The sequence below is a fragment of the Numenius arquata genome, chromosome 7 (genome assembly GCF_964106895.1).
Source record: "Numenius arquata chromosome 7, bNumArq3.hap1.1, whole genome shotgun sequence".
Lineage (NCBI taxonomy): Eukaryota > Metazoa > Chordata > Aves > Charadriiformes > Scolopacidae > Numenius > Numenius arquata.
Genome location: NC_133582.1, coordinates 18,946,521 through 18,965,946, shown reverse-complemented (window position 1 = coordinate 18,965,946; position 19,426 = coordinate 18,946,521). Strand labels below are relative to the sequence as shown.

The 19,426-nt window shown below is 40.2% G+C and overlaps 1 protein-coding gene across 1 annotated transcript; it reads left to right on the top strand.

Moving 5' to 3' along the window:
- Positions 1-3,087: 3,087 nt before the first annotated feature.
- Positions 3,088-15,079, top strand: GPRC6A (G protein-coupled receptor class C group 6 member A). The gene is made up of 6 exons (XM_074150902.1): positions 3,088-3,281; positions 4,849-5,152; positions 7,030-7,857; positions 10,735-10,947; positions 12,428-12,551; positions 13,959-15,079. Exons 1-6 carry the CDS (start codon positions 3,088-3,090, stop codon positions 15,077-15,079), a joined length of 2,784 nt encoding a protein of 927 aa, XP_074007003.1.
- Positions 15,080-19,426: the final 4,347 nt, after the last annotated feature.

Genomic DNA, 19,426 nt, shown 5'->3' with positions numbered 1-19,426 from the left:
TACCATATCAGCTCTCAAGTAGAAAGGAGATGGCAGCAGACACAGGTATTTCTGCTAAACAGCTCCCTGGTGGGTTAAGGCTTCCTGCAACCACAGCATTTACAGTATTGCAGGGCTCAGTTAGAGTTATGTGAGAAGTAATACGTTTTTAAACAGACACCTCATAGAAAGTATGTTCCTTTATTGCAGCACTGATTTATATTCAGACTTGGCTTAGTTTAGCTTGTTTTCTCTTGCCCGGTTCTTACATTACTTATTACTTATATAAAAATATCCTATATAGTCTGGCGGGTCACAATAAGTGAAGGACAGCAGTTATTCTGTCCTATAAAGAGTTTATGACCTGAATGTAAAGACATTATTGTTTTCGTTTTCACAGATATGATATGAATCAGAAGAAAGTTAAGTCTAGTTTCAAGGCATTTGGCACTACTTAATTTGTGAGAGAGGTAGAGCCTTTCAGAAGCCTGGCTGTGAATGCCTGACTAGGGTTGGGAAGCCATGGCAGAAATCTGTGCAAATCATGCACAAAAAACCAGTGTCAGAACTGGGAACAAACCACTCAGTTCAAAATTCTGGCTCGTCTTTTCTTTGTGGCTCGTGTCTTCCCCGGGAACGTCACTAAATTTTAAGCAAAGAACATTTTGTGCTATACACTTAATTCTGTTCGTACTTAAGTGTCAATGAAAAAGGGTATTTGTGAACAGTCAATTCTGCAGTTTGGCTGAGGTTTGGCTGAGCTATCTCTGTAACACTTCTAAATACTTCTCATCACTAGCAATAATTATGAGATATAGGCCTTAAAAACAAACAACAACAATAAAAACCCTTCACTGTGAAAATTCTCTACACTGTGATGTGGATGTACTCAATGTAGTTGAATTTGAAGCACACCTCATTTCCCGGTGTTTTTATAAATAACATGAAATTATGCACCATTTATATGTGATGTTTATTTTGTCAACTTCCACTTTTCAAAGTGACCAAGTAAGGATTTTTGTTTGTAGGTAAAATCCTCTTCTATAAAAAATTATTAACTTTTCAGAGACCGGCCAGAGTAAAGTTTCTTTTCTGCTTCTAATCATAAATTATAACGAGTATGAAATTTCAAATTATCAGTACTGTATTTCCATTGAATCCTTTATGCAATACTTAGTGTTAGGTCTTTAAAATCTACGTTTTATACTAGAGGCATATGGCTGAGTATTTCTTGTGGCTTGCTTAAGGAAATGACTAGCTCCAACTTTATTCTCTAACTACATAAAATATACACAATATTTGTACACAAAGTTATATGCAAAGTCAGGAATAAGGAAACACCAGAGTATGCAGAGCCAGGCTTTAAGGTGCATTACCTGGATGGAAAGAAATGAGTAGATGAATATTTGCAATTGAATGTCTCATAACTCAGGGCCAGAGTCTGGGTACCCTTAACGCTGCTATAAGTCAAGAGGAAAGCCTTTGGAATAACCAGAATTATTCCAAGTCAATATAGAAGCAGAATAAACTGGTATCGTCATCTGCCCATAGATGCATGCGATCAGATACACTAAAGAAAGCGCAGGCAGCTGTTTACTATAAGCCCTGACCCAGCAGTGAGAATGCCACATGGAAAGAAAGGTCAATGAAAGAAAATCAAGCTGTTATATTATAACAAAGAAGAGGCTGAAGGGTGACTTAACTGGGGATTAACATTTGCATTTGCAAGTAATATGTCTGTTACATTTGCATTTGCAAACAATCTCTCTGTTGTAAATGGATCCTCTAACTACAAATAGACTAGTGAGAAAAGAAGTAAAATATAATAATTCAAATAATTTGTATGGTATGCATTATGCTTATCAGAAAGAATATGTAACAGACATCTCATTTCTTTTTTTTGCTTGCCAGAAAACAATCATTGATTCAAATTTTCTGTGTAAAACCCAGCCCTATTTATAGTACAATCGTAGACAATAAACACTATGACTGACCCCATTCCTCTGAGAATCTTTTGGCATAATACCAAAATAAACAAAATCTGAAGAAGTCATTATAAGAAAATAGACAAGAAAGCCAATGTCAAGAACAGAAAGGGATTATTGTCAAATTTGTGTCTCTTACATAAATTGGTGTTAATTAGTAGCACCAGTCATATTTCTGTCCTAAAGAGGTTCGCTTTGGTGTTTAGGTTGCAGTTTATGAAAGCTGAGAGTCCAGATGCTGCTTCTTTTTTCCCCCAAGTTCCCTTTTGGGGCAGCATCCAATCCCTGCAAATCTGAGGGGAATGATGGCGCTGAGAACAGCTACTTCCCGGTCCTCCCACAGCACAGGAGCCCATGTGCTGCTGTCCTCAGACAGAGGCAGAAGAGAGCATGCTTCCCTGCTGTCAAAAAACTAGGATTAATATTAAGTTTTCCCATAATGTTTAGCAGACATAGCCTGGCTTATAAATGCAGAACCTGATCCTGTGTGTGCATCAGAACCATGAATATCAGCTTATCCAAACTATTTTTATACAAATATTTTGAAAATAAAAAGAAAAGGGTTGAGAGAAAAACAGTCTTTTGATAGTTTTGGGGTGGTTTTGTGGGGGCAGAGTCTGATCTAAAGCACACTGTGGCAAGGGGATCTTTTTTCAGTACTCTTTGGACCAGACCCTTAAAAAATGGTCGCAGCAATATCACTACCATATTACAATTGCTTCTTCTCGCCATGCATGCAGTTGGAAGGTATTCAAGCCAAGCCCAAATTTATACCAAAATATTTGCTATGTGTTTCATATAAGGTGTAATAAACTTTGAACACAGCAGAACAGATTTTATGTCCAATGTTTCCTTTTAAATGCCTTTATCTTTGTCCCTCCCTCTTTGCTCTCACACCCCTGCGCCCTCACATTTCATGTGCCAGCATTGTAGCCTTGCTGTAGCACCTTAAACAAAATAGCCCCAGCCAGTGAAGCAAACACAAGCACCTTATGAGGTGTGACTGACTTCTGAGTGCAGCCCTTTTCCTTTGCTGCTGTTTATAGATGACATAGGAGCCCTTGTTGGCCCTGCCGCTCGCTTAATTGACTTAAAACTGGTAGTGAACAAGTGAAACGGAAACATGGCATTCGTTACCTTTTTGATCCCCTGCTTTGTGATCGGCACTGATACCGTTTTCTCTTGCCAGAATACTGATGACTTCGTGGGTGCCAGTTCTCCGGGGGACATTGTTATTGGAGGCTTGTTTGCAGTCCATAGCGAAATGCTGCGTCCAGAAGAATATCCCATCAAGCCAGTCATTCAGAATTGTGCTGGGTGAGTAATACTGGATGTTACATATATAGCAAAAAAGAGACCACTGACATCAGGCATGCACTTCTTATATTACAATCAATAAAGTCTATTTCTCTTGCACTTCTTAGTCTTTAAAAAGACCTTGGACATCACATATATTGCATGTAAATTAATATGGGATGACAAAATATGGAAAAGTTACAGTAAAAAAATAGTGTGGCTGCCTGAGGAAGGGAATGAGCATTTGATCCTATTGCAGTCTTCGTATATAATCAAATAGCCCTGGAGGTTTGTGCTGAACAATCATTTAATTTCCATATAAATGCTAATTTTTTGCTATATGTCTGAAGTACTCTGCTGTGCAGTTGTTTGTTATTTGTTATGGGTTTGCACCTACGTGATTTGAACACAGGCAGACTGTTCCATTTTACCTAAGCACATATTAAAGTATGTTCCCCGCCTCACAGGGCAGCTCAGTTGTAATCTATGATAGTACCTTGCTGAGTAGATTGTAATTATTGTTATAATTACTGTAATTATTAAACTTTGTATTATAATTGTGGCGTTATATTATAGGAGAGACTATATATAAACACCATGTCATGTATGCATTCAGGTTCAGACTGTGCATCAGAATATTTATTTTGTTGACTCCAAATCCTATTGTGCTTGAAACAAATATTTTTCTGGAAAGAATGCAAAGGAAATCTGGTGAAGAACATAATTTTAAGTACATAATAAAGTTTTCCTGAGCCCAGGAATTCCAAATATGCATTTTCTTTTATTTTAATACAGGTGCAAATCCTCAAATTTTCTTTGAATTTTACATGCAACTTAATCCTACATCCAAATCTAATGTTGGTAATTTTGTCAGTCTTTCATTCTTTTTCTATGAAGTCATAAACTACTTCAGGTCCATTTGAAATTTAATTTAGTTTGCAATATTTGTGAACTTCAGAGAAGCTTCCCTGAGAGGAGGGTTGGTTTTATGGCAGACATTTTGTGCTGGCACAGTTCTGATTAAATATCTGTTATGACATCCACTGGAGATAAGGGGAATAGCTGTATTCACTTCATCAGTTTTAGAGAGGATTTTAGGAATGTTGATGCAACCGCTAGAAGACCTCAACCTCTGAAATGTTTTCTTCTACTCTGAAACATTTAGTCCTTTCTTTCCTCTCTTTCATGCTTTTGGTGACAACAAATACATTTTCAAAAAGCTTACTTGGCAGATGGAGTGAATTGAAACTGCCCCACTGACTTTAACAAATGCTTCCTGAAGATAGCACTTGCAATTTTTCATGTATCATGAAAATTTGAGGTTTAGTACCTGTTTTTTCAGAAAATAATTTTTATTAATTTTAAAGTTTGTGTTTATGTTGTTTAATCTCCCATTTTGGTGAGGCAAAAACGTATGATTTCTAATCTTTTGTATGCTAAAACCCAAGGAAATCACACAAAACATACTATCCATTCTTTCTTTCCCAGAGTTATCAAGTTCTAAAGGATACGCTCAAAACAGATTTTGCTTTGGCCTTGTTCCCAGCAATGTATTTTTCTAAAATAAAACTTCTGTGTTTCCTGACAGCTTTGAAATTCAAATTTTTCTTCAGACACTTGCAATGATACATGCTATTGAAATGATCAACAATTCAACACTGTTATCTGGAGTTACTCTGGGCTATGAAATCTATGACACGTGTGCAGAAGTTACAAAAGCCATGGCATCCGCTCTGAGGTTTCTGTCTAAACTCAATTCTTCTGAGGGTGCTGTAGAGTTCAAGTGTAACTACTCAGACTACATCCCGAGAATCAAGGCGGTCGTTGGAGCCAGCTACTCGGAGGTCTCGATGGCGGTTTCAAGGCTGTTGGCCTTGCAACTAATCCCACAGGTAGGTTTGGACAGAGGGTCAAATTTACCATGCTTAGAACGAAGGTGCGGCTCTGATTATAGGGACTGCAAAAGCCACATGTTTGCTACAGGGCAGGATGTGGCTCAATCAAAGGACATCAGGAGGGCTGTGATTCCACTCCAAATGTAGGGCTTGATTCACTTGCCTAAGCAAAGGCAGTGAGGACTAGTTTATATGCCTGAGGCATGTGCCTCCAAGTGCTATTTCAGGATGATGCCGGGCTCTTGTCAGCCTGGCAGCACCAGTAGTCAGTCCTGCATGGTTGTGCCAGTTACTCCAGTGTGCCTTGGGTGACACTTGAGGATTTTGCCTTTGTTCAGGCAAAAAAAGTTACACTCTCCATGTCTAGTCTGGCTGGTGGTGAATATGACAATCCTCAATCTCAAGCTGAAAAAAAGATAATTCAAATTTGGCCAGAAATTTAGAAAATCTCACCTGCCTGAGAGAGATTAGATGTTGGAGTCTGTTATAACTGTGGACAGGGAAGTGAGGAGTATTGGTCTAAAACACAGTTTGACTGTGTTACTCTTCAAGCAGTTGTAGAAAAGAAGGAATACAACTCCCACTGCACTGGTCTTTCCCAGAACATCCTTCTCTGTTTCTGACCTCTCTAGGACTAGTACAGTCCCACCCTTGCACTTAGGCTGGTGGTTCCATTTCTTCTTTCACCATTTCAAAAAAGTGGGGTCAAGGCCAGGACCGACAAGGAAAAAGGAGATCCACTTCCACACCATCCTGTGTCGCACCCTGGGTTTGTCAATTTGACATGTTACCTCACTGCAAAGTAGCAACAGAGTAACCAAACACATGGAAAAGACATAAAATCTGAACTAAAAATAACTTCTGAGTGTTTTCCTCTTCAATGGTAGGAAGTAATTATGGCCTCCAGCTTCACCGCAGGGGTTATGTTAAGTATGAAAATTAAAATGCCACACTTGAAGATAATTAAAAGGCAAGTGATGAAACAAATCTGCATTGGGACATAGAGATAGAAAAGGTGACCCATCATATTTTTCTCATCAATAGCATCTGCAATCTTCTGACATCAGTAAGATTTGGTGTCCCTTCCAAAAAGGTGACTGTCATTTTGGAAAGTTCACATTTATTTTTTAAGAACTGTCAAGAAATGTAGGAAACATAGGTGTAGGGGGAAAAAAGCTCCTACAAACAAATACAAAAGGATTAAAACTAGAGAGATTTAAATAACAATGTTCCATTTATGTTTTTCTAGCTGCACTCACAAGAAAAAGGTAATAAATCTTTTATATGAAAGAATTATAACATTCTGTAGTATTGGTTACTGTTTTTTTTTCAGGGAGGTCCTTCTAACAGACTTAATGATCCTATTAAAATATAGTAGTTAAAGCTTGCAGAGGAAATATATATGTGGGTGAACCATACTGATGCACTCAGTGATAGAAAAATACTGCAAAATGTAAGGGTAATAGCAAACTGAATAGTAACTCAAACAATATTTGATGCTTCCAGTGCTTTAAATATTTTTTGAACAGCATGTTGGTGGTATCTGAACAGAGTAAACCAAAATCCTTATACCAGCATAATTGTGGTATCCATTTTGAAAGGTCTGAAAGGTTTGAAAGGTCTCTGCTGTCATTACCATTGAAGTAATTATGTGGATGAGGATGAAAATAGTGGAACTGGTACTGGGCATGAGTCTGCATCCGAACAGCAGGGCGAGGGAACCTGTCCCATTTGGCTGCGCCTTGTTGATGTTCACTCACAGGAGGAGGGAGCCCTGGGTCAGGCTGGATGAAGGAGCAATCATGGCAGCTTTGGATCTCTTGGTGTCCTTTGGAGGAGATCGCCTCCGTAACTGAATTGTTCGCTCTTCCTAGGTCAGTCCTGTGTCATCAGCTGAAATCCTCAGTGACAAAATCCGGTTTCCTTCTTTCTTCAGGACTATCCCCAGTGATTTCCATCAGACAAGAGCAATGGCCCACTTGATCTGTGAGTCTGGATGGAACTGGATTGGAGTAATAGCCACTGATGATGACAATGGGCGGTTAGCTCTGGAGAGCTTTGGGGTCCAGGCCATGGCAAACAATGTTTGCATAGCTTTTAAAGAAATGCTGCCTGCCTATCTCTCTGACAACACCTTTCACACCAAGGTTGATCATGCAATTGAGAAGATTGTCAAGGAAACCAGAGTAAATGTTATTGTTGTCTTTATGAGACAATTCCATGTGCTTAAACTATTTAAGAAGGCAATTGAGAGGAATGTAAATAAAATCTGGATTGCAAGTGATAATTGGTCGTCTGCAGTCAAAATCAGTACAATTCCCAATATCAGACAGCTGGGGACCATTGTGGGATTTGGATTTAAAAGCGGAGACATTTCCACATTCCAAGATTTTCTGAGAAAACTTCATGAAAAGCCCACTGACAACAACAAGTTTTTACATGAATATATTATGCTTTTGTCAGTCTGTGCACACCTGGAATACTACGACTTTCAAATGTGCATTTCAAACCAATCCCAGGATGATCTATTGCAAAATGCTGAAAAAAAATATCAGATCTGGAGAGATGATTTTTTGAATGCTAATATTGAACCGGGATTTATCCATAGTACTGCACTTGCAGTCTATGCCATTGCTCATGCCATTAAAGGGCAATGCAAAGACAGAAACTGCAAGGATCCCTCTGCCTTCACTCCCTGGGAGGTATGATTTTAATTCTTTCATGTCTCATTCTCTCTGCAAAACTTTCATCTCTTTTTTGCTCCCACATTCCTGGATTTACTAGCTTGGTCCTTTTACTAAATACTTTTTATTCCTGTTCCTGCCTTTCTTCACCAAACGAAACCACAGACTATGTGCTAGACCAGCAGCATCTAACTGCTGCAGTGCTGAGAACTAGAATTCAGTTTTACTGCCCCCTTTTTTCGGCTCATGTAGACACAGAAGCTCCTGGTGCTAAACCATGGCTACGATCTGCTGTAGATACAGAACGATTATTGTATTTCACATACAGACAGCTAACTGATTGTGAGTAACTGCATACCCACCATCTCCTCCTTCATAGTTACAATAGAAATGGTTTTAAACACGTGACACCACAGGTGCAGAAGGGATCTTTAGCTACTGGGGTTCATTAGCTACCCTAACATTTCCCCATCACCTTCGAAGAGCACATGGAGCAGGCACCAGCTTGGATGAAGGCTCCAGTCTGCAGGCTCCTTGCTGGAACATCTTGTTACATTCTCACGTGGGACACAATAAAATGCATAGTCATTCTGCAGTTGACTTATCAGCTATTCAGCTACTAGTGGTTGGTCCTGTTGCTGAAACCACTGTAATACACAGCAATGAATGCTCTTGAGATATGAGGATATTGCAGGGTAGGAGCATTCACCATAGAGTTTTAATTTTCTCTCTCTCACCATTGTCTCTGTTTTGTCTGAATTTAGGTATTTTCCTCTATAATGAATCTTTACTTGAAAGTGAAAATGCAACAGACTATTCCTCTGTCTGATCTTGATTTATACTGAAATGCCTGGTAGGACAATTAGACACAATCTTTAAGATGGGAGAGGTACTTGTTATCAAACTATACTGGGTGGGAAAAGAAGAGGAAAAATCAGACAAGTAAACCTGACCTGACCTTTTACCCAAGAACCTGCTCAGGGGTATTCACTTTTACACACTTTTACTCAGAGGATTAAACAAAGTTCATTTAAAAGTCAAACAACCACTGAAGCACTCTGACTTGCTCTGACCTCTTATGCTAGGTCAGGGCAGGTCAAACCAAGATAGGGGATTTGGAAAAAAAACCCAGTAACAATAAAACTCATATGTGAATTTGTTAATGCAAATGGGAAAAAATCAGGACTGCTCTACAGGGGATGCAACTTTATGGAGCTGCATTTACATCATTGCTGAATTAAATCCCAAACTAAAAGTCCCATTAAGAGCCTAAGAACTCATGGAGAAAACCAGAAGAGTTATTCTCTTTTGCTGTTTCCATAATACTTTTCCTCTACACGGAATTTAAACCCTCCAGAAATGGATATATATACATAAAGCTTAGGGTGCAACTAATCTGTATCACACATCTCTCTATATAGAGAAATGACAGAGGTATTCATGCTACAGCCTTTGCAAAAATAGCCATCAATTAAATCAAAATGTTGATAATTATTGGCCCCTTCTGCCCGAAGCTCAAGATGTATTCCAAAAGCTCTGTTGTTCCCATATTGTTAGAGAAATTAGAAAAGTGGAGAAGGGAAAGATTAAATGACTAGCCTAAGTATATACAATAAAAAATTTCCTTTTCAGTCTCCCAAGACTGCAACATCCAAATCAGACGTAATATAGGTTAGAAGCATACTTTAATTGTTCATAATTGGTAGAGATCCAGTGAGAGTATATGAAGTCTGAAACAAATGACACATTATACATGAAATAGTTACATTTTATATATGCCATGTGTGTTATACACGCATATATATACATGTATATGCCAGAGCCTTTTGAAGTAATATACTTGTCAGTGTGTTGGTTAAATGCTACAATATCACAAAATGTTCCCTGTAAGAGTGTGCTTTGAAAAGGGCTGTTAAATTCACCAAAATCTTGGGTTTTTTTCTTGTTAATTGATCCCTGTTGCCAAGATTAGTTAGACCTGCGAAGGGATAAAGCACTTACTTCAATTAAGAACCACAGTAACCAAGGATAGTCCTTGTATGGTCTCCCCATGAATTGGGAGTGGGTTATACGTGCCTTAACCTGTCTTTTTCCAGATTTGCACAGAACTTTTTGATCTGGATGTTCGGGATAAGGGAGAGAAAAGTTTCACTTTGTTGAACAGAACAGGTTGCAATACGGAGCTGGACAGTCGCCTGATCAAAGCATGCTTGTTCTGATACTTCCTATGATCCCTCAGATGTGGCCTAGCTGTTTGTTGCCATTGTGTCACTGAACACTTCGTCTGAGCAAGCTGGCATGTATTGTTCATTTAACAGTTATGAGTCTCACCTTGCAGTCATATAACAGTTATGAGTCTCTGACAGTATCAGAGTCAAAGCTGAAAGCAACGTTAGAGTAGATATTTCCAGACACGATGGGGGAGGTTACTTTGAAAGGAAATGTTGCCCAGATTGACTCCAGTGACAGTAAAGTAACAACAGAAGCATCATTCACAGTTGTTCTTTACAAGAAGTTACAAAAGAGTTCCAAAACACCATTGTTTCTTCAAGCAAAAAATCTTTTCTTTCCCATGATTGTACCAAAATTTCCAAGGCTAGGAAAAAATACTGACATGCGTATTTGTACACATTGCATAGAGTTAAGAAATTATAATTTTTTTTTTTTTTTTATTAATAGATGTTTAAGGTCAACTGGATTGTCTGAATAATGTAATTCTGTGTAGGATGTGAAATTAAACACTTATAAAGATGACTTTTAATTTTAAGGTCTCTTTTACTCCTAAAAAGCAACATTTCTTTTTAACTTGATATTGTCATAGAGATGTTAAACTATTGAGTTTAACACACTGACATGATACTGATGTATGTTATTGTTCCTTATACTTATGTTCAGCTCCTTGAAGAGCTTAAAAAAGTTACAGTCATTGATGATGATAAACAAATCAAGTTTGACCCCAGCGGAGATTTGAGCACCGGTTACGATGTACTTCTTTGGAAAGAAATTGATGGCCACATGGAAATCACCACTATGGCAGAATATGACCCAGAGAAAGGTGACTTTATCTTTGAGGATGAGGAGAAAAAAAAAGAATTTCTAGATCTAAAGGTAACTTTTCCTTTGTTGACATAACGTGTAAAGTTTTTTTCGTATTTTTCTTCTCCCTCCGGTATTTGCAACTGAAGCATGTGTCAGATAGAAATCTCTCTTGTGGTTTCATGTTCTCTTTTTAGAACAAAGAATCCTCTATGGGTTTATCCAACCACCTTCATGCACCTTATGTTAACCTGTAAGCAGGCTCAGTGATTTGAAATTGAGTTATTTCTCCAGAATGCTCCCGGAAAGTTTCCTAAGATGAGCGAATCAGAGGTTATGTCTATCTTAAGGATGCTATTCCAGAATCTTGAAAAGGGGGTTTAAAATAAAAAATGACTGTGTATAAAAGCTCCCTCTCTTATGTAACACCACCATTTATTTTGTACATGAAGATTCATATCTGTTGACTTTACTGTTAAAAAAAAAAAAAAAGAAAGGAAAAAGGTGTTGTTGATTTTTAGCTCCTGTTAGAGCTGAGATCAGCACAACTACAGGAGTCTGAGGCAGGTGGCACCACCTGGACCCCTGGCACTGGTGGTGCCACTGGCAGACTACTGGGTCACTCAGGCCACTTCCGGCTGGAAAACTTGTCTGTGCATGGCTGGAGGTCTTGGTTCATTGTGCAGCTCTGTGCTGCAAAGTATTCACCACTAATGGGATGGGGAAAAGCTGCTCACTGGGTGGGCTGACTTCGAGTCTCAGCACGTGGACTCAGCTGACAGAAAAAACTGAGGGCAGAAGAAAACCTCAAATCTTGCCCGTCTTTGTGGCAGCAAGGAAATATCTCCACCTGTTTGTGAGCACCATCCTGGAGGGAGAAGATATAGCAATGTCCCTCAGGACTGCTTCTCCACCTTAAAAAAAATTGTCTTTGGAAAGAGGACCTGAACTCAGACCTCAAGAAAAGGCCCCGATCACCCTCCTCCAGAGTGGTGCTTCACGACTCAGGGATGAGCTGCCAAGAGTCAGGAACATTGGAGCTGCAGTGCAGAGCCCGCTAAGGTGTCCCCAAGGTGTCCCAACTGAGCTGAAGTGTCTACCCCAAGCTGAGGTGTCTCCACTGCACTCAGAGCAGCTGAGCAGGGTTTTGGGATCCCACTTGCAAAGCAGTCCACTTGAGTCCCCTGTCAGATGCCTCTAGGCTTTCTTTGGAGCTGATCCTTAGAAGTCTAAATCCCACTTCAAAGCTGGATGAGGCACTTTGATCTCAATCTTAAAGGCACAGACAGTTCCACTGATTGGCACTCAGGGCCAAAAATTAAAATTGTTGGGTAGATAATGTCCCATCCTGTCACTTGACTGTGTGGAGAAAATACAAGAAACATGGATCCTACAATGCCTTTTTTCAGCATCACTTTCAGATTCCCTCAAAATATGTTAGGTACAAAAAGAGAGTACAAATTGCAGAGTTACTGGAGGTTTATTTTAATGGCTCTTAGTAATTAGTTTGGCATGAGCTGATTTGGTTTTTTTTGTTCTCTGCATACTGCAGAAGGTTCAGTCAACATGCTCCCAGCACTGCAGGCCAGGACAGATGAAAAAGGTTACAGAAAGTCCACACACATGCTGCTATGAGTGTGTTTACTGCCCAGAAAACCATTACAGCAATCAAACAGGTAAGGAATTATGATCCAAATAAAGGTTTATTTGGACAGCAATACAATTTGTATGTTTGGGTATAATGTGCCTTGGAAACCTTGGGTATAATTTTGGAATGGGGTTAAAATATTTTTTTTTATTCTCGGTTTCCCAAATATGAGTGTTCAGCCATAAAAGTTGGTTTAAATGCTTTTTAGAAGACCAAACGTAAAGCAATTAGATTTTCCAGGTGACTTGCATTATTGTTCATTAGGATAGAAAGTCTGACTGGTTTATCAGTAAGACTGACTCATTAAAATATCCTTGCTTCCCTGTCTTTCTGCAGCACACCCAGTCCAATAAGGAAGAATTTTTTTACTGTGAGCGTGGTGAGGCACTGGAACAGGTTGCCCAGAGCAGTTGTGGATGCCCCATCCTTAGAAGTGTTCAAGACCAGGCTGGATGGGGCTTTGAGCAACCTGGTCTAGTGGGAGGTGTCCCTGCCCATGGCAGGGGGGTTGGAACGAGATGATCTTCGAAATTCCCTTCCAACCCATTCTGTGAGTTTATGAAGTTCAAGGGTTATGTATTTTGCTTACCAGCATATTTTTTGTCTTACCAAGGAGTACTGTGAAGTTCGATATGACTCTACAGTGATGTTTTCTAGTATCAAATTTGATGTGTACTGGTTCATTTATAGGTTTGAGCAAAGTTTTTTAAAGGGTAAAATTAAATGTGGAGAAGATGGAATTAAGAAATGTGCTTATAATATCCTGAGAGCAGAAAGAAATTAAATTTCATCTTTTAAATTGAAATAACTGTGAAATTTCTCCATATCAGAGAAGAGGGATTTTACAGCAAAAGTAACCTTTCAAAGCATAATCTAAAGCAATATTTATTCTCGCTGTTGTATTTCAAAAGCTGTCTGCAAAGAGAAAGTTGTGTGGTTTTTTTCTTGTCAAAATAGGTAAATGAGAGAAACATAGTTCCTATTTCTGTAAGATAATTGATTTAATCTCAAATGATTGTTCAGGTTTCAGTTAAAATTTGCCTGTCCGGAGCTTTGCCCACGTTATTTATCACCAGTCAGCGAAGACCAAGGCAGTTGTAGGACCCTGCTCATGCTCCCTGTCCCCTCCCTGCCCCTGGCTACAGGCAACCCCTGCTCCCAGCTGGCAGGCACTCATCCTTTGCTCCTTCTGCCGCTGCCACCACTGTCACCACTGTCACTGGTGTCACCACAGCCGCCGCTGCCGCCGCTGCCACCGCAGCCCTGCAGCTCCTCCGCCTGGACGGCGGCAGCAATCGTGGGAAGCAATCCTCAGCCCTGTCCATTCCCCTCAGCATCCCTTCCCACATTCCTCTTGTATCTCAAGCCTCGATAATCCACTTCGCAGTTTATTTACTTGGGGTTTCTAAGTTATCTTTCTTTTTTCTGCTTTCAGATATGGATTACTGCTACCGATGTCACAATAAAACCTACTGGGCTCCCATCAACAGTACCACGTGCTACAGAAAGACAATCCATTTCCTCGCCTGGACTGACTGGTTTGCAGTTTTCCTCCTCCTCCTCTCTGCTTTTGGGGTTGTGTTGGTTTTGTCGATTAGTGTAATATTTACTAAAAACTTGAACACACCAGTTGTAAAGGCATCCGGAGGTCTAACTGTCTGCTATATTATTCTCTTCAGCCACTTCTTAATTTTTTTAAGCACCATCTTCTTCATAGATGAACCCACAGAATTCAAGTGTAAAACTAGGCAAGCCCTCTTTGGCATAAGTTTTGCACTCTGCATTTCATGTATTTTAATAAAGTCACTAAAAATTTTACTAGCTTTCAGCTTTGATCCCAAACTGCAGAATTTCCTGAAGTGTGTATATAAACCTGTTCCCACCGTGGTCACCTGCACTGGAATTCAAGTTATCATTTGTACCTTCTGGCTAATATTTAGGACGCCTTTTGTGAAGCAAAATTTCTCAATCCCAAGAGCAATACTTCTGGAGTGCAATGAGGGCTCTATTGTGGCTTTTGGGATTATGTTGGGCTACATTGCTGCCCTAGCCTTCATTTGCTTCATATTTGCCTTTAAAGGTAGGAAATTACCAGAGAACTACAATGAAGCTAAATTCATCACCTTTGGCATGCTGATTTACTTTATAGCATGGATTGTATTTATCCCTGTCTATGCAACTACATTTGGCAAATACCTGCCAGCAGTGGAAATCATCGTTGTTTTAATATCCAACTATGGAATCCTCTGCTGCACTTTCCTTCCAAAGTGCTACATCATCATTTACAAGCAAGAAACAAACACAAAATCTGCCTTTCTCAAAATGATTTACACGTATTCCTCCAAGAGCGCTGGCAACGTTGCAGTTAGTCAGATTTCTTTGGATTCAAAGTCTTCCAGCTCCCGAGCTACTATCTCAGACTTGTGTAAATCTGAGAAAAACTCTGTGAATGGAAACTGCCATTTCAAAGTGCCTGGGCAGAGAATCATAAAAGGGAAAGTTCTTCCTAAGACTACTGCAAGGACCATGGCCAGGAAAAGACTCTCCAGCATATGACTGGCCAGTGTTAACGTACTAGAAAATGAAAAGCCATATTAGCGAGCTATTTCTCTTTCAGGTCTCTTTCCTTTTTGGCATCTCCAAAGAGAGCAGGCCACATGAAATGCCTTCTCCTCTGTTACTTAAGCAGTTATCCATTACCAGATTTGCAAGGCTCTCCTTGGCCGTGGAGCCCAGCCCCTGCTCCTGCCAGCACCCCGAGGTGCGGTCCCCCTCTGCAGCTCCCTCCTTTCCCCAGCCCCCTCACATAGACCTGCAGGAACTTCTTCCGCAATCTCACTCCCCCCGAGTGAGGCAGAAACATCAGGAAATTATTATTTCTCGCAGACTGTAGGTGGGAACATATGAGTTTGCCCCATGTTTTTTGCGTCTTTGATGCCCAATTGTTTAAGGAGTGATTCTTCTCGCCTGGATCTATTTTACAGATCAATCAGAACCCTCTCCCAGCCTTTGTTTGCTAGGATAAACAAGCCCAGTCCTGTAGTCTCCACTTTTGAGATAGGCTTTCCATTCTCCTGAACAGGCTGAGAGAGCTGGGGCTGTTCAGCCTGGAGAGGAGAAGGCTCCAGGGAGACCTCACAGCAGCCTTCCAATATCTGAAGGGAGCCTACAGGAGAGCTGGAGAGGGACTCTTTGTCAGGAAGTGTAGTGACAGGACAAGGGGTAATGGTTTTAAATTGGAAGAGGGGAGATTTAGGTTAGATATTAGGAAGAAATTCTTCTCTGTGAGGGTGGTGAGGCACTGGAACAGGTTGCCCAGGGAAGTTGTGGATGCCCCATCCTTAGAAGTGTTTAAGGCCAGGCTGGATGGGGCTTTCAGCCTGGTCTAGTGGGAAGTGTCCCTGCCCATGGCAGGGGGGTTGGAACTCGATGATCTCTAAGGTCCCTTCCAACCCAAACCATTCTGTGATTCTGTAATTCTGTGAACATCCAATCCTTTTCACTCGGCATCAGTGAATCCCTTTTTTTTTTTACCCCCCAAATTGCACATCTTATTCCAGACTGTAGTAACTTTTAAAGTTCCTTGTAATTACCAGGATGATTATAACTCAAAACAAGTCTATATAAAAATTAAAGAATTTCTCTGAAGCTCTGTAGTTATATATATGGTCAGCTGCTTTTTTTCCGTACTCAGAGGAAACACACTGATTCACCTCATGTGCCTCCTCTGATTCCTCATACTTGAGGATGTAATGTCAATGTGTAATGTTAAAACTTATACACTAATTGATTCCTCTCATTAGCATAAATAATCTAATGACCGTGAACAGCATAAGCATACCCTGAGAATTTTAGGGGTTTTGATACATACTTAAAAAATCCAATTTTCAACAAGAAAATGAAAATGCAACATTCTGATATGCAGAAATAGTAGGGGAATTAAATGATACAACCTGCACCGGATGGGTCTCTGCTCTGTAGCCCCACACACATAGCAATGCTGTGCCTTCTGTACTAGAGGAAAAAGGCACGTTCAGAGAAGGACGAATTTTTCTTTTGGGACAATGGTACCACAAGAGCCTTTTCAAACCCTGAACAGCAGGGCTATGCTGCCAGTCCAGGACTGTGAATAGTTTTCTGTGTTCCTAAATCCCATGGCCCAGACCACAGAAACATTGCCATTTTAATTTCTGTGCCATGTTACTGTGAAATATTGTTAAATTCCTTTAATTTTGTCCATGCTTTTTTTTTTTTAGATCTGGAATAACTGGATGATGTGGCAGGCCAAAATAAAATTCGGTAGATTTGGTGTTACACAGACATATTGTATTATTGTTACGTACAATTTATCTATTTTTCTGTCATTTCTATGTCTATGTTCTAAACCATATACATATGATTTTTCTACTCATATTTTGTTAAAAATACCTATAAATCACATTTCAGCAATGGACACAGGAAAGGAAATTACTGTGACATGTAGACTATATATCTAATACATATCTGTGAAGACATTTTTAAAGTAATTTGAATGGCAAGGGTGCAATTAATATACATATTTGAGTAATTATGTAAGTTCTGCAGCTGATTGGAAGAACGAAGTTTTGCACACATGTATTTATATGATGAATGCTGTTCATCCATCAGTTGTTGTGAATACTGTTCTGAATATGAAATTATGAATTTATGTATGATAAGGTTAAAATTCCTGCAATTTGGCGGCAAGAAGTGTCTCCCCAAAAGAGAAGCAAAGCTTACATTGCACAATGACTGTCAGTGCTCAGCTGGTTAGAAAAGTCAATTTGACTTGAACATTGTATCTGTATTTATTGTTTTCAATAAATACATTTATTTATTATGTAGCATGTTATGTCTTGAAGATATAAGGAAAGGAAGGGAATTATTAAAGCCATATTGTTATTTAAAATTGAGTTTGTTTACTTAATTTCCTTACATTTCCCCATTAACTTTGGTTTGGTCTTGAACAGCAGCAATACATGCACAGGTGCAGTGTTTCCACCCAGTAGATCTCAAACTGCTTCTTGTAAACCTCCTTTAGGTTGAGAGCTAAGTATGGTAGGGCATTCCCCCTGCAGGACAATGAGAAAAGCATCTTGAGGAAGAGGGTGTGGTGGCAGCAATGTGAAGGTCTCTACGGTGGTATCTCTGAGGAAAGACATAGCACATGGCAGAATTTCAAAGGAGTCCTATATTCTCCATCTGCCTTTCCAGCTACTCAGGTCTTCTGCCTAAGGCACAGTCAGAGGTGGAGCTGAGAGGATGTAACAGTTAGACTTGGCAGAAAAAAAGAGGTGCTATACCAAGCTGTGTGACGTTTTTAAATCCCTTGTTTGCCAGAAGCAAGTGACTATATGCAGGTATAACATAAAGAGGTTGTGCTACCCTATATAAAAAAAGCTGAAAATAGGGGTTCATGATGCTAAAGGAAGATTTGCACACATTCCCCTGCCCAGAACAGTAATTATTCCAGCAATCTAACTATTCCTGTTACCGGGCACGGGCACATTAAATGAGCCTGAAACAGATTGTCATCCCCAGAGCAGAGAACAGGAATCACTTTCCTGAGGCACAGTGAGGTCTCAGTATAGCCCCCCCAGAGCGACGGTCTGTAGTTCAGTCCGTGCGGGACTGAAAGGGTTAGAGCCCACCCTGCTTGCTTACTTTGGAAAGATCCCTGCTTTCCAAAATGCTAACATCCATAAGTGTCCATCTGCACATTTTCCATGTCCAAGAGCCATAGAGAGGACAAGTGTCCCCAAATACAGTGCCACCCACAGAGAAGTCAAGCATGAAAATGTCATCTGTGGAGCTCAGCAGGAGACTGTTCTGGATGTAACTACTATTTAAGCTTTTTGGGTTTCATGTCATTCATTGTTGATAACGCTAAAACATGCATTCTGAAGCCACTGTCACACAGTGTGCAATACCTTTAGGGACAGACTATGAAGGCCACCAAGTTTTTCAAGTCCCCTTCTCCAGTCCCAATTCCCTCAAGATTTCAGTAGCTCTATCTGTGCAGGTGCCTTTCAGCTACTCATAATCTTTAGAGCAGTTCTTTGGTGAGTGCTGAGAACTCTTTGTGTGAGCTCCAGGCTTTCTCCCAGCAGCTCTGCAGATGGCCATTGGAACTACAATGACTCGAAATGTGTGGGTTACCAGCATGATGAGCAACTAACAGCAGCGCCTGGGATGCTGCTCCTGATGAACCATGTCGAGCAGCCCAGCCCAGCTGTGCGGACTCTTCCCACCCTTCCCAGCTGTGTCTCCAGAGACAAGGAGCACTGCTTTACACCACGCCACTCTCTGTGAGCAGGAAGAAGGCAAAAGCAAGGAGGCTACAGGCAGGCTATAACCCCAGTGTCACCCTCTGGGTCATTTCTATTGATGTATCTTCATCTCCCCAACAAATAAGGCAGAGCTGCTCAGCGTGTGTGTGCGTGTGCAGAGAGGTGCATACTCTTCAGTATTTTCAGAAGGACATGAGAAAGTCAGTGTGGAGCTTTGATTCAGGGAGCTGGTTTCTTCTGTTTAGAGATTAATGATTTTGGAATGGAAACTGTACATGTGTGAATAAGGAAACATCAACATGGGACTACTTACTGAAAAGACAGTGCTTTTTTGAGTATCTTTCCAGAATGAAATATTGTCCAAACAGCATTCAAAAAAAAAAAAAAAAAAAAAGGCCCTTTTAATACTGAAGACACTAGAGCTCACTTTGGTGACAAATTTCTGATTTCCTCTACTCAACAATTTGCTTTTAGAAAAAGCTGCTTACCTCTGGCTCTGCTCCTGAAAATAGATAGCTGGATGTTTTGGCTACAAACAGTCCAAGACTCCTCGTCCATGCCGTCACGACAAGCACAGGGCTTTAGCTGCCGCCGG

Excerpts from the sequence above, each read along its gene's own strand:
- GPRC6A (XM_074150902.1), top strand. The coding sequence starts at position 3,088 with ATGGCATTCGTTACCTTTTTGATCCCCTGCTTTGTGATCGGCACTGAT. Across the intron at positions 3,282-4,848 it reads GTCATTCAGAATTGTGCTGG|CTTTGAAATTCAAATTTTTC; the intron begins GTGAGTAATACT and ends GTTTCCTGACAG. Across the intron at positions 5,153-7,029 it reads CCTTGCAACTAATCCCACAG|GTCAGTCCTGTGTCATCAGC; the intron begins GTAGGTTTGGAC and ends CGCTCTTCCTAG.